Source organism: Pteropus vampyrus, unplaced genomic scaffold (assembly GCF_000151845.1).
Source record: "Pteropus vampyrus isolate Shadow unplaced genomic scaffold, Pvam_2.0 Scaffold3, whole genome shotgun sequence".
In the NCBI taxonomy this organism is placed as follows: Eukaryota; Metazoa; Chordata; class Mammalia; order Chiroptera; family Pteropodidae; genus Pteropus; species Pteropus vampyrus.
Genome location: NW_011888784.1, coordinates 3,987,351 through 4,002,775, shown reverse-complemented (window position 1 = coordinate 4,002,775; position 15,425 = coordinate 3,987,351). Strand labels below are relative to the sequence as shown.

Below are 15,425 nucleotides of genomic sequence, written 5' to 3'. Positions count from 1 at the left end.
TGACATATTGGCAGTGTTTTCACCCTTTTCCAGAGCTTGGTGTGACTGCAGATGGTTCCTCCCAGACCTTCAGAAGGCAGAGCTGGACCAACAAAACTCAGGCCTCCAGCCCAGGGATCCAGGGACCAGAGAGAAGCTGGTTCTTGATATGGATATGAAGACAGCACCTTGAAGCAGGATGCTTAGTCTCATGTAGGATCATGTGACTCCATGCAGAAAAGCCAATACTTTTTTGTCTCTGCGAGTGACACTGGGCGCCTCATCTAGACTGCGAAGCGGGGACCGTGAACGTGGAGGGGGCCCCGACAGGAAGGTGCTGCTCCACCCGCAGAGCCGCCACTGCCCAGTGCTCTGGCAGCTTCTCTCCGACAAGCTCCTCTCTCCCACGCAAGGAAGAACGCGCATGGCTAGGCCCGCAAGACTTTAAATGCAGTCAGAAATGAAGAGGAAAACATGTTTTGCATTTCATGTAGGATACTGTATTAATCAAATTGGTCTCCTTTTTCTCCTATTAGTCTGGTTGAAAAAAAAAAGATTGCTTTTGAAATGAAAATTTTCTTTTCCCGATAATACAGAAAAGATTAACTTAATTTGTATTAGACTCCGATTTAATTCAGCTACAGCTCAGAGAAAAGCTAATCTGGGCTTCGTGAGAAGGAGACACTTCTTTCTTTGAGGAAAAGTGGCAGAGGAGCTAAAGGCTTATAGCCAACCGCCCGGGCACAGTGTTTATTAAACCCTGTGCCTGCTGCAAGGCAGCCGCACCATACACGTGACTTCCTTATTAATTCCTGCCTCGTCATCTTTTCAGACTGATAGTTCTTAATGTGGAAACACACACACAAAATCTTAAACATGCCAAAAAAAAAAAAGTATGTACTGGTGAAGTGTTATAGGCCCTAGGCATCAGGTTCCCAGAAAGCTCTAGATTTTGGTTTAGAAATAAATAAAACTGCATGTGGAATAGCAGGTTTTTGTGTTTATTATTGTTGTGTATGCCCTCCCCCCACTTTCTGCACTACAATCTAAGCTGAATGATTTACTGCCAACGGGCACCGATTCTCCCAATCCAAGTGTGCAAGGGAAACGAGCCTGCGTGATCCTCTCTAGTTGAAGATACACCAGGCGATCCGTCTACGTCTGTTCCCCAGAGAGGAAATAACTAGAGGGCTGCTTGGCTGGAGGGGGTCGGGGTGGGAGGTGGAGCCCACCCTCAGTCAGAATCCATCGTGAACAGCTGGATGTCCTGTGGGTTCCAGTACAGGCCTGCAGCCGAGTTGTAGACCAGGGACCAGACATAGGGGATAAAAAACTCCTCGGGCTGCTCCTCTTCCACGTATTTGAATTTCAATTCTGGAAATTTCTGCAACGAAAACAAGATGCTTTTATGACCTCACGGTTCCATGCAAAAGCAAAAGCAGAAGCAGCAGCAGTTTATAAGTGGTGGTGTGGTCTGGTGTGCAGCGAGCCCACCTCCCCTAGTTGGTCACAGGGCCTGAGAGCTCTGGAGCATTACAAGATCCGGCTTCCACATGACTCCTGAGAACACACACGTTTCGGGCAGGAAGGGCAAATAACCCCCGCGGTACCAGTCAGCGAATGTCAGTTTGCTGAGAGGAGCAGGGACCGGGATGGAGAGAGGGTAGGATGAGAACATCAGACTGGTGAATGGGCCCTGCAGCGGGGAGCAGACAGGGTTCCAGAGAGACCGGCTGCTGCTTCTTGAGAGACTTTGCTTTCACGTTTGAGTCTCCTTGGAGAGGAGGACCTGCCCTCACAATTCCTGAGCCCTCACAATTCCTGAGCCGTGTCCGCAGTGCAATGCCGGACATCCGGGGCGGCGGCTGTTCTGCATAGCTTAGCCTGGCTACCTCCTCCTCAAGGACCGGTGGTGGTGGCTTCAGCTTTGCAGAGAGGGAGGCTGAGGTGATTCCTCACTGAGGCTCAGATCTGGCTCTACAACCCTGCCAGGCGATCTGGCCTGCATGCTGCAGTCCTGGCTGGTAAGCGAGAATATCTGCAGTTTCGAGGTCCTGAGCAGCACGCGCTTCTCCAGGCTTTGGCCTTTTGCTTTTCCTATTTTACTCCTGACCTATTTATTCCAGCTGGGGCAGAGGAGGTGATTCTCTTGTCAGCAGCCCGCAGAGCTGCTGGAGTCTACTGAAAGCCCCTGGGCCTCTTCCCTCGCCAAGGTGACTCTGGCAAGAGTGGCTACAGTTTGGTGACCCTTGTCACAGGTAGGGCAGGTAGAGGAGGAGACAGAAGAAGGTCGAAGGAGCAGGCTGAGAGAGAAACAGGGGACACACACATAGCATGCACAGCCCACGAGGGCAGAGTTTTCTCTATTTTGTTTGCTGCTGTGTCCGCACAGGTACTATCCAGATACTTAATAATTTAATGAATGAATAACATCAGTGAAACAATCAACCATATACTGAGGACCAAGAATGCCCCAGGCACAATAGTGAATTCTTTGTTGATATTATCTTATTCAACCCTTTTTATGTGAGTCATTCAGTCATTTATTATATTGGTTGAGTGTCTGCTACTCTGTGCCAGGCAGTAGGCGCTGTGGGTGCCAGGACCGAGGGATACAGGGTGCAGCAGCCACACACAGTGCCTGTCTTCGCAGAAGGTGAGTGCTCCTGGAGGAGAGAGGCAGACAGCAGCGACGACAACTCAGTGAGAACAGAGTAGTGGGAAAGAAACGGAGAGGAGGCTCCAGAGGCCTGAGCGGGCGGAGGGGAGGCCTGTGTGAGGCAGGAGGAGCATGGGCTGGGGGCGCAGGAAGGTGAGCACTGGTGAGCAGGGCCCAGACATGGGAGGATGGGGGGACACAGGAGCTACACGAAGAGCCCTGGCCCCCATGCTAAGGTCCCGGATGCCTTCGAAGGACCTGAGAAGGGGGCCTGACAAGAGAGCTCTGTGCAGGGATGGGTCGAGGTGGGGGGGCGTGGACAAAGCGGTTTGAAGTAGGATGACACTGCAGTAGTTGGGTGAATTTAAAAGCTATTAAAAGGAAAAGGTGGGTGGGTGGGGGAGACACACACACACACACACACAGAATTATAGGACTTCTAAAACATTTACAGTGATTAAGACTAAACATCCAAGTGCTGGATCCTCAGAGTCCAAGAGCGATGAGAGGGGGCAGGGAAAGTGCTTTGTGGCAAGGTGAGTTTCGAGTTAACTCTTGAAAAGGTGTGCAGGAATTCCTGAAAAGGAAGGCAGTCGGGTCATGGCTATTACCTCAATATACCAAACAGTACGGCCCTCCTCGGTATGGCTTTAATGAGAACCAACTCCATTCCACGGCTCCCAGGGTGTTATGCAAGTATAGAATATACACGAATGGGTTTTATAAGTGGCCCAAATGCCAGCATCACCCACCTCTATACACTCCCTCACGCTCTATATACCCCATTCTTCAGAGGCCTTTGCAGAACGACTCTGGGGGAATGACAGCCCGCGCCTTTTCAGACTATCAGTGTTTCCCATCTGTCAACGATTGCGACTTAGAGGACAAGTTCTCCCACTGGGCTTTTCAGGTCAGCCTGGCTGACAAAGCGTGACTGGCTCAGAGATATGCGCTACTTCCAGCACTTGCTGACACGACCGGGAGTCAGTGAGGCCCCCCAGCGTTCCATTCCCTCCTCGGCCACTCACGAAGTCCCTGGAACTCCTCCAACCCTGGGCCAGCATCGTAACTGTAACCGTAACTGTAACTGCTCAGTGGCTGTGTGGCCTCTCGGGGGCCAGGACCCTTGCTGTCCCTGATGAGCCTCCTCACACTCTCTGTGTTGTTTCTGGCCTAGGACTGGGTTCTCAGGTATGAGTGGACAGAGTTCTTGGCGGTGGCAATAAGAATTTGTCATGGAATCAGGTTCCTTATAGGTAGCAACACAGTAATATTCTTTTCTGTGAAAAATCTGCATTTGTAGCAATAGGGTGCAGCTACCAATAGCCGAGGGTACTTGTGCGCTGAGTCCGAGTCAGCGCCCTGCTGAGGCTGATCTGGCCTCCCCGCCCCCCCACCAACGGAAGGGGAAGCGGGGTGCCAACCCCCCAAAGGAAGGGGAAGCAGGGCCTCACGGAAGGGGAAGCGGGGCCTCACGAGGCTAAGCAGCTGGTTCTCGGCCATACAGCCTGTGGGATGGAGTCGGGATTAAAACTTTAGGCTGACTGGATGGGAGACTCAGTTTGAAAGCAACACCACAGTTGCAGCCACCCTAGTGCTTTATCCTTGACTTTGATTCTCCTAGGCCACACAAGACCCATGGGGTTAGTTCTGTGCCCTTTCACTGTACAGCACAGAACTGGGCACACTACTGGTCCTTAAAAAATAGTTACCAAACCCATAATGACATCAATAATCAAGAAAGGATGAGGGACTGTGTTTGAAGAAAAGAAATATACCCTCTAATAATGAGGATAGGAGTCCTTGTTCTTAGAATGGCCTCAAACTTCAGAAAACCTTTCACAATGACTTGGAGAAAAGTGTGGGGGCCAGAGGGGAGTGCAGGGGTGGTGGGTTGAAAGGTCAGGGCCCCCACATTGCCTCTTTCAGCTGGAATAATAACATCCTACATTTCTATGTGGTAATATAGCCAATAAGATGCACTCTTGTTAGAAATAAAAATGACTAAAAGATGTGAAACCTTGTGACATATTTGGGGGTTTTCCTATGAAGGCCTTAGGAAAGGACGTGAGGCAACTGACACGAGGCTGCTTTCTGTATCCCCAAGGAGGGTGGATGGGAAATAAAATAAGCCAACGAACTGCTTTTGTAAGAATTCCTTCCAACCAAATTAAGGAAACTTAGGCAAGAGCTGCTCAACGGGCTGGCACTAAGTTTACCTGCTCTCATGATTCTGGGGAAATTCTGATGACTATTCAGTTAGAAAGAAAAATGAGTCAAAGACTGCCCTTCGATCACGCACAGGAAAAGTTCACCAGAAAAAGCACCTGGCATCTCCATGACTAGCTTTCCCACCACCTGGTAAAAACAGAGCTGAAAATGCCTCGTTTTCATTTTGGCTCAAGTTTATGTCAAAACAATAATGCGTCTTACTCTGGAGTGAATAAATGTAGTAAAGAAAATCTCAATGTTGGGTGATACCCAGAGTGGCAAGGACATCTAGTATTCGGTATCTAAGAGTACACAAAAATGGTATAAAATAGTATAATAGCAGATATGTAATTTATTATGAAATTTTTCTTCAAGCTGATCAATTGTTTCTATAGAAGTTCTCCATAAAAACTTAATAATCAGTTCTGAGATTATGGTTCACATTTATAGCTAACATACCGATTACTTATTATGAGTCTGTCATGTTCAAACACTTTACAGATAGTTACTCATTTAATCTTTGAAGTAACTAGAAAAAGCGCTTGAAAGGCAGGTACATAATTAAGAGTTTTATCCCATTCTCATTCGTTTTTTCCCATTCGTTTTATCCCATTCTCATTCGTTTTTTCTCATTCGTTCGTTCATTCATTCATTCATTCATTCATTCATGCAGCAAATGTTTACTGAAGGCCGACTGTGTAGTAAGCGCAGTACCAAAAATATTGCTCTGAATCAGACACACACAATCCTAGTATTTAAGAGCTAAAAGCCCAGTCCTTATCATCTGGGTGACCTGGAACAAGTCTCAGACTCAGGCTCTTCAAAGACAAAGTTTACTCTGGGATCTCAAATTGAACAGTCCTGTCTACTTCACAGGGTGGTGACAATCAAATGAGATGAGCTGTGTATAAGTGTTTTCTACAGCACCTAACACAGAGTGAGTGCTCTACAAATGTTGGCTATGATTACCGACACTAAAGTGATAAGCAAACCTAAGTTGTGCTCCTATTATATAACTTTCAGCAATCCAACCTGAAGACTAGAAATACTGTGACTGGTCTGGTACTGAGCTCATTTCTCTAATGACACCGAAACAGACACTTTTCACCTGGCAGCCCTTTTTTCCCGATGCGTAATAACAGAAACGAAGGTCTTGGACCTCCCCACACATCACCCAGGAACTAAGGCTGACGAAGGCTTAACGCGACAGACTCATCTTCAGAAACATCCTTCAGAGGACAGAGTTATGTCACTGAGAGAAGGTGGGTCTCTCTGTCTCATTTGCTGAATGTGTTAAATGAGTGCACAATAACCCCGTGACGTCGGTATTCTTGACTCGACTGGAAGGGGGACTGGCACTGAGGTGATAATGAGGACAAGAGAGTCACTTCTGAGATGTATCTGACATTAGGAACATGACCTCGGTGTTCACAGCCTTCCTGTATGATGATGTGGCATGTGCAACAACATCCAAGATGGAGCTGGGGCGCGGAGTCTAACGCCTGAGCTGAACGGGGCTGCAGTGGCGGAGGTTATCCCAAAGCAAGGACACTGAGCCTTCTGCTAGGAGCTGACAGAGCCAATCCAGTAGGGGAGCTCAGAGGAAGTGACATATCCTGAGGGCACCCAAGCGCTAAGTACTTCCCACTCCACCCATGGCCACCTTATAAAAAAACAAAGGTGGCATTTCTCAGTTCATTGGCTTGTTCCCTTCACGACAATCAGTGCTCATCTTGTTTATTTGTTTGTTTATATGCCGTATATCTCCCCCACGAGAATGCAGGCTCCAAGAAGGCAGAAGGCAGCAACGTTGTGAGCATCTGGCACACGACGAACACTGAAGAAATGTTTGTTGAACGATGCGTTAAATGAACGATCTGAATCATGACTTCAGATCTGTACAATAACCCTGTGACGTTGGTATTCTGAACTCTACTGTATGGACAAGAAACCCAAGGCTCAAAAGGGTAACTAACATGCCAGGGAGGACAGAGCTAGTGAGCAGAGCCAGAGGCTGAATCAAACTCAGAACTCTCATTGTGGCCTCTCCAGACTTGACAAGTACCTGGTTGTGCGTGTCTTTAAAATGTCTGTATCTCATGTGGACGCTAGCTTTCCGTGTCTTTCCAGTAAGGATAACAAGCTTCGAACGTTTCCTAGGTGTGTCCTGACCCCTAAATCGAGCTTGAGTTTCTGCACTGAGAAGCAATAGACTTGATCTCCACGTCCCTGTTTCAGCTCTGGAGTCCAGGTGGCCCCAGGCTGGGGGGCAAGAGGCCTTGGCTCTGTCCTGGCTCAACTGCCGGCAAGCTGGGCAGCTTGGGACAAGTCAAAGTCACAGCATTTTTCCAGGACTCAGTTTTCTCACCTTGTGTAAAATGAAAGACTTCTGACCTCCTTGTAATTGTGACTGGGTGTGGTTTTCTGAGCTGACCCCAGTAAGGTCTATACGTTTGTACTCTCTGCCCTGCCTCCCAGGCTCTCCCGGGTGGACCTGGAGAAGGGATCCAGTGGGCTGGGCCTCAGTTCACCTGCAAACCTGAGGTTAAGCATTTGCTGGTTTCTACTTGGCTAGGCTTCACTTGGTGGCAGTCTCAGGGGACAGGGTAAATAGCTGAAGGTTCCTGAGCTGTCTTGTGAGTTGACAATAGATGGTTTTAAAGGCCGAGACTCCCAACTGCTTAAGACCAAGAAAAAACACTAAGCTGCGGCTGATGTGCTCACTGGCCGGAGAGCCCGCGGCTAAGTGGGCTGAGGTTCCAGGCACGGCCCCTGCCAGGGCTGGCTGGTGAAGGCCCGACTCCTTCCACAGACTGGTTGCCTAAGTCTCTGTCTCCCACGTGTGCACCGCCGGACACGGGGAACCAAAGGGCAAGTACGGACAGAGCAGCAGGAACGCACTTCTGCTGCTGACAAAACCCGAACCCTGCGGACGGCGCATGTGCACACACGCCCCTGAAGCTCCAATACCAGCTGCTTTCCCCGCGAGGGGACACATGAGCTGCGAGAGTGTTTCTTGGGTCATTTGCTTGGAACTTTTTACCAGCACTTAAAAGGTTCGGAAAGGGAGATAAAGCATAAATAGCAAGAAAAACCAAGAGCATGTTCCCTAGGACTTGGCCATTTGAAGGCACAAGGTAAAGAGCTTCTTTTCCTGCAGTGGGTTGTTTTTAAGAGTATACCGGGAACATTTTAAAAGGGTGAATAATAAGCATAAATCATAAAAGAGTTTTGAAAACACTACTGATTCAACCTGAGTGTGAATGCAGCCTCTGCGTAACTAGCTGTGCCCAAGCTCCATTTGATCTGATCCCAAATCCACCAGATCTAGAATGTGCGCCAACATGGCGTGAGGTTTAATTAGACATTCTTAAAAATATGCGCTCCTCTAATGTGTTGTAGAAGTCTGAGAGCTAAGGAAAAGAAAGACAAAAGATTTTATTTAGCCCTAATGACACTGGGGACACATTTGGTCAGGATTCAGTCCAAGAAATGTCATAGACTGAGTGTCAGATCAACAACCTAGAAAAATTCACCCTTTCCTCTATGTTCCTTTTCAAGCCTGTGGAGAACAATAATGCCATCCTGTGATGGCTGAGGGAAGTCCAACTTCCTCACTTGAGAGTGTCTTCACTTTTGACTCGGCCAACAAAGTCTCCTTGGCTGCCCAGGACCCAGGCCACGCGTGTGTTCCTCGGCCTTCCCAGCTCTGACCGCCAACCAGCTCCTCTTTCCCCATCTTCTCTCCGATTCTTAGCCCCTCTTTGAGCTCCAGCTAGTGACGACTGGGTGGACGTGCTTGAGGATCACTAACGCTTTGGGAAAGCAGAGGAGGGGGCTCTGAGGAAATGGGGGCTCCGGTTTGATATTTACGGCGAGAATTCATCTTAAATGGGCTAGCAGACTGCAGGGTGCTGGTCGCTTCGGGCCCAGGCTTTTTTGCTCCTTTCTTTCCAACACAGTTGTCTTGTGACTCGGCTGATTAAGGAGAGAAAACCCATCTCTCAGGCTTGGAGCTTTGTCTCAATTCAAAGCTATTTACAACAATCCTGCTGTTTTGATTTTTGGAGCCAGAGGTAATGCTAGACTCTCAAGTTTAAACTGGAATGTTTTTATCAGCTCCAGTGAATCAACCCACCACAGTGGGACATCCGGACGCCCAGCCAAGAGACAAAGCAAAGGTCTGATTTGGTGGTTGAGGCTTGGGTATAAAAAGCAGACCAAGAGCTTTAAAGATGGTCTCTGCTGTCAGTCATGTGATCTGGTGAAAACCCACAGGAAGTTCAGTGAACAGATGTAGGGCTCAACTGCAATAATTTTATCACCACAAAAGTTCAATGGAGTTTTCCCCCTTCCACCTAAAGATTATATAGACAGCATCAGAAATTCTAGCGTGGCTCCAGAAAGTGCAATTTAAATCAAATAGCTAATTAGCATATTTCAAAAAAATTCTTTAAAAGACCACATTAAGCCTCTGAATAGACGTGGCGGGTTATGAACGGTAGCGAGGCAGTTGGTCACCGTGGGCAGATGAGATGAAAAGTAAACTGGTTTCATGATCCTGTCACGAGATAGATAGCAAGGTAAGCACTGACACACAAATTTTTTTTTTTTTAATCCAGGGCTGATTTGGGAATGATGATCCAGCTTCCCTGCCATTCACTCCCTCACATACTGTGTAACATTGGGTCCTTCAGTGGTGAATCCTTAAGCTAAGCATTGGTGAGCACCAACTACATCCCAGACATTGTGCTTGAGCTGCAGAGGAGAGAAAGCGGAACAGCTGGTCCTCTGATGGGGGCATTATTTAGGAGGAGGTATAATGGCAGTGGAGAACATGACACAGGATGGAAGAGCTCTCTTCTATGTACAATCTGGCCAATACTGAAGTTGGAAAAATTTACCCGAACTAACGAATCTGGAAACATCCATATATCAATTCAGCTCATTTGTCGTCTGAACAAGCCAGAACTGCAGGCTCTTCTATGTATAATGGAATGAGTTACAAATGTATCAAATATTATTACTTAACCCACAAAAACAAGATAGCCCCTGGTCTGTAAGTTATAGTAACACTGCATGTAGAAGAGTTCTATTTTATGTGAATTAATTTCAAAATTAATGAAAAACTAAATTCAAAATACTGAAAATTATAAAGGGTCACTTATTAAAAGTTACAAATTAAGAAATACAAAGCTCAAATTAAGAAGCCCACAATGAGAGTGGCTCAGAAGACAGTCATAATACATTGCATATCTAAGAGCACTATGGCTGGCCAGGCAGGGGGGCTTCCGGAGCAAGGAGCTCTCTGGGAAGTAAGTTACCACCCAAGAAGAGAGTTATAAAGTCGGCAGATACCTATCTTGAAAGGTAAGTCGAGGAGACCAACCATCTCTCACTCAGGACACTGTCTTGCCACCTATGAGCATCTACAAGTGACACTAACAGCTTCTGTGACTGGCGGCAAGAAACTCTTAGGAAATATAAACAGATACAATATAAGGCTGAGCCATACTTGTGATTAGCTCTCTACAAATTTACCAGCATGTCATCAGCCAGAATCTGAAGCCCATCTGAGTCTGAAGTCTGAGCCCTTTTCTCACAGATCCAGGTTAAAGGGGATCACAGAAAGGAGAACATCTTCAGTTTTAAATCTCTCTCTTCTGGGGGCTGGTGGGGAGGCATGGAGGAGAAAAAAGCAAGGACAGGCACTCCTGCTGCAAGGGAAGCCGGAGAGAGGCCTTGGCAGATGGGTTCCGACCTGTAGGGACAGGGCCGGGGCAGGGAGAGAGGAGGCACTGCACACGGAGAGACCCTCATGAGCAAACAGTGAGGCCAAGGGCACCCTTTGGGGCCTGGCAAGTAGTGTGCAGCCAGTTCACGGACTAGGAAGCCGTCAGCTGGGGATGACAAAAAGACAGAGGGTGGAGACAGGGAGGTGGGCCTCGAGGGCCAGGATAACAAGTCTGTGTGTTTGGTGAGTCTAGAGTTGGGAGAATAGGTTGTGGGTAGATATGTGTAATTTAAAAGCCATTAACTTTGAGGTGGCAGTTGAAGTTGCCAAATGTGTAAACTCCTCAAGCCTGAACCGCACTGAATCAAAGCACCCGTTCTGGAGGAAACTGATTCCAACTGGGAGGCTGGGAGGAGAGCACTGGATTCCAAGGCGGAAGACGAAGAGCAAAAGTAGAGAACTTACTGGCGGAACTTCTTTTGCTGAAAGCGGGCCCAGAGAGGGAGCCCAAAAGTACTGGAATTATGTGTCTTTCTGCAGTGGGGCTCATCATTCTGAACAGGACCCAGAGAGCCAAGAGAGTGAGATCTCAGAAAATAAATGCATTACCACGAGATAAAATTCTAAGTAGAGTATAAGCTCCATGAGGGCAGGGATTTTTTTCCCCCTACTGATGTGCCTCTAGTGTTTAGAATATTGCCAGGGGCTTAAGAGATATTTGCTGTGAATGAATGAAGGAATAAATGAACAAAGGGGTAAAAATTATTTGTGGAAAAACTCAAAAGGGGAGGAGCAACTAAAAGAGTTTGGGAAACTGAGTCCTGCATACCAGTGGAGTTAGTGGAATAACTGCCCAAATTTATTTGGGACAAAACGAACCAAATTAGGCCCATGTCACTTTGAGAAGCAACTGAGCTGATGGATCGAGATTTGGGGGACAATATCTCCAATCTAACAGATCAATTTACTTCTCAAATTGTCTGCTCTCCTGGCTTACCACTATTCTAACATTGTCATAGTTTTGCTTACCTAGGAAAAGTTGGCTCACAGAGAACAGATAATGTTAATAAAGACGGTTACTGCCATATTTTATACCTCAGTATATATCTAATTACGCAAAACGAAGCAAACTCATTAACGGGTATGGATTATAGATAATCATGGTCTAGACTGATGCATAATATCTAAACTGAGACAAGTTCCATTTTTAATGAGTCCTTTACTTTCTACTCTTGTCAAGACTGCAATATGGCTTAAAAGGGAGACATATATGGCCTCAAAATGTAACAGTTAACCGTTAACGATTGTGTCTGTGATGATCTCTCTTTACACTATGATTTTGTTCAGAGTAATATGTGAACTAGGGGAACAGGAACTATGGATTTGGAGAACGATTCTGAATCACGTTTAGACAGATTCTGGCAAAACAAGGATCTCTGCCGTGTCTGAGATACACACGCTGGAAGTTAACATGTGGATAATGAAATGCAGAGGCTGTGGGGTCAAGGGCAGACACGAGTCTTCTCTGGAACGCCCTGGCCCCAATAGGTGTGCAACTGAGCAAAGGAGAAGCCAGGTGATTACATCAGGTGAGAACACAGCCTTTGCCAGATTATGTCAGAGAGAAAGAAAATTTCGACTAAGACAAATATGGAGATAAAAAGTTGTCTTTAATTTCTTAAGAGTTATCTTCTTTGAACATTTTTAGGATTTAAGTTATAAGCAAATGTGAGTTTTTCAAGACTTCAAGGGGCATTACCTGTTCTTAAAGTCACATCTTAATTATTCCTTAGCAAGAAGTTAAAACTTAGCTCTGATAATCAGTATTGCCATGCATCTATTATATAGGAGGATATTTTTCCTCTGTTTATGGAAAGGACAATCTATTCCAACTGTTATGTAAAAATCCTGTGGTTGCTAAGCCAATGACATTTCCTTCAATTTACTTTGAGAAAATCCTACTTAAATCCCACGATCCTAATGGCAAGCATTTTATAACCTGAAGTTCAGTCTTAGTACTGCCTATGGCTGTACTTCCCATTGATCCAAGCATTATCCATGAGTGGGCGAACCAGACCTGTGACTTCCTGTCACATGCAACAGTCTTGGCCCTGTGGTTAATTCATTGACAACGTGTGCTGTCAATGAATTAAAAGCACATAATGAGATTTGGTTACTTCCTCACGATCATTAGGACTAACAGAGAGAATTAGGACATCTAGAGGAAAGGGAACAGAAAAAGAATGCTCTAAATGAGTCCTAATAACACTATGTGCTTACGAGCAGAGTACGAAGTGGGTTTACCTTGAATTCCATTTAAGGACGGTCACGTTAGCGAAGTTCCAAAATCGTATAAATGTGAGATAGAGCATGCTAGTAGACAGGATGCTCCTGCTTCAACAAAACAGGTCTAGGTCAGCTAGGAAAATCCGTATTACTTTCCTGAGCCTTAATTCTAAGACATCGTGGAATGACAGACTGTCAGTACTAGAAGGAATTGAACACCTCCACCCCCACATATTCACTCCTACCCTTCTAAAAAGAAGGTACAAATGCACAAATAAAACCACAAAAAAGTCCTGCATAGTCATAAAGTACACCAAGTTAACCGGAATTCACATTAAATAATTAGTGAATAAGTTTGCTTTTTAAAGAAATTGTTCTAATATAGTGAAAATATATACATCATTTCCTTCTAAAACTCCTTCAAAGTCAGGCTTATTTTCTTTGGAAAAGTAGTTGATACTTTCTAAAAATTAAAAAAAAAAATGCTATTGATAATTTAGTTGTTTTTATCCCCTTAAAGTCAGTAAACATATTATTAAAAAAGTCAAAAACTTGATTTGGTGTTATGTATCACATTGTAAGATACTATCTTAGTGTGTTCTTTTGATTCGTAAAATAAATATCAATTGTGAAACATTCGATTGGTTCAAAACCTCAAGATAGGAGATAAGCAAGAATGCATCAGAAAGAACTAATCGAAGCAGCTTGTCTAATTTTTCTCAGGGAAAACATGAACAGGAAGAAGCAAAGACAGAGCAAAGTGGTGGCTGGGTAGGTCGCTGGGGCGGGGGTGGGGCGGTGGTGAGAAAAACACTAGCACTAGAGTGACGTGATTTGAGAACTAGGACCAAAAAAGAAAAATGATGAAGTGAAACCTACCCTACTACATATTAACCTATAAAGCTAAAATAATTGAATGGTATGATATCCCTCCCTCTAATTTGGACCATCACAGATGTATATAATTTGGAATTTATACCTGCTGTGTTGTAATCACAGCAGCACAACCAAAAGATCTGTCTAAAATACCTCGGCTAAGGAATATAGGATACGTTTTATTTTATAGTTCAAAAAAAGTGACTGAAACTTAAATTTTCAAAAGTTTTAATTTTGAAAATTTAAGATTTAAAAATTCCAAAATACACGAGTACACGAAAGAACCAAAGCCCACATTTCCTTTACGTACTCTATCGCATGAAGGACACCATGGTCCCCCAGTCACCAGACTTCTTCCCCCTCCATCCTCACTCCATCTTAATCAACTGACCGATCTGTTACGTGGAAAACACTGTGGGGTATGGCGAGTATAAAGCAAAGTTCCTGTTCTCAAGGAGCTGAAAATCTAGTGAGGAGACAAAATATAAACGCACTAACTAAACATTTAAATAGCAATCCCATTGTTAAATACTAAGAAGAGCTATACAGAGAGTGAACTACTGGAGAGATTCCAGCAGGAAGAGGTCAATAAATCTGTCATTTCTGGGACAGTCTTCACGGAGGCAGCGGGATGTAGGCTGTAGGGAGGTAGAAAAGTGGTAAAGAGGACGAGCTAGGCAGGAATGAAGAGAAGGTTCGGGGCGGGGAGGGAGGCAGAAGGCAGGCAAAGGAACATGGGAGTAGGCAGTGGGGGCTGGGTTCTAAAGGTGGACCAGGGCCCGAGTTGGAATTGTAATTTAATTGTACAATTTAATTTGAATTGTACTTTAATTTCCCTGGATTCTTTAGGCATTGGAGAGGAGACGAGGTAAGAGAGGTACTAAAGTTTATTAAAACGACTTAGGTGGTAGAGATAATGGTGTGTGTGTGTGTGTGTGTGTGTGTGTGTGTGTGTGTGTGTGTGTGTGTGACATTTTCCCCAACAAACTACATCCATCCTCTTTCTCCATCCAAAAGTCATGTTAGAGAAATGAGACCACAGAATCACCTGGGTAGGCGCCTATTAGAAAATGCAAATTCTTGGGCCCAAAATATCCTATGATTCAGGAAGGCAGAAGGGAAAGAATGACCACAGATAAAAAGAACTTCAGTTTTGGAGGAGCCATATGTGGGTGTAAAGGTTCTCGGGAATTGGGAAGGACAGACTGCAGACTTGCAAAGGCATCCCAGCACACTGCAGTCAGAAAGATTTAGACAGCGTCTAAGATACCTCTCTCATTTGGCACCTGGGGAAATTGAGGCCTACAATAACAATGATTTGTGATGTGATCACAAATCAAATATGATGACCTACATCTCAGATGGCATGCCACTGAGGGAGATATTCACAGGAAGCTAATGAATGTGAAGATATTAATATCTGTAAGTTGAAACAAAGATCAAATCTTCCATTTATAAAAGCCTATTCTTTACCATTCATGAATCCTGTACAAAAAGGCACAGGTTTTAAGTTTCATTCCTTAGTGTGTTAGAATTTTAAAAATTGGCCTGTCATGTCTAAAATGGAGTATTGTACTGGCCTGAGGGCAGGTTAGAAATTTAACTACACTAGTATAAATCGGTGTGATTTCAACTTTTTTTCATGAAGGGAACATTTTACAACTTTATGAATAAGGGAAA

At 45.2% G+C, this 15,425-nt stretch overlaps 1 protein-coding gene across 1 annotated transcript in view; it reads right to left on the bottom strand.

Annotated features, from left to right (window-relative positions):
* Positions 1-456: 456 nt before the first annotated feature.
* The window catches only part of DYM (dymeclin), a 276,445-nt gene continuing 261,476 nt past the window's right edge, over positions 457-15,425 (bottom strand). The window contains exon 18 of the mRNA XM_023531219.1: positions 457-1,363. Within this exon, the coding sequence (XP_023386987.1) occupies positions 1,214-1,363 (150 nt within the window). The 3' untranslated portion in view covers positions 457-1,213. The remainder of the gene's footprint in view (positions 1,364-15,425) is intronic.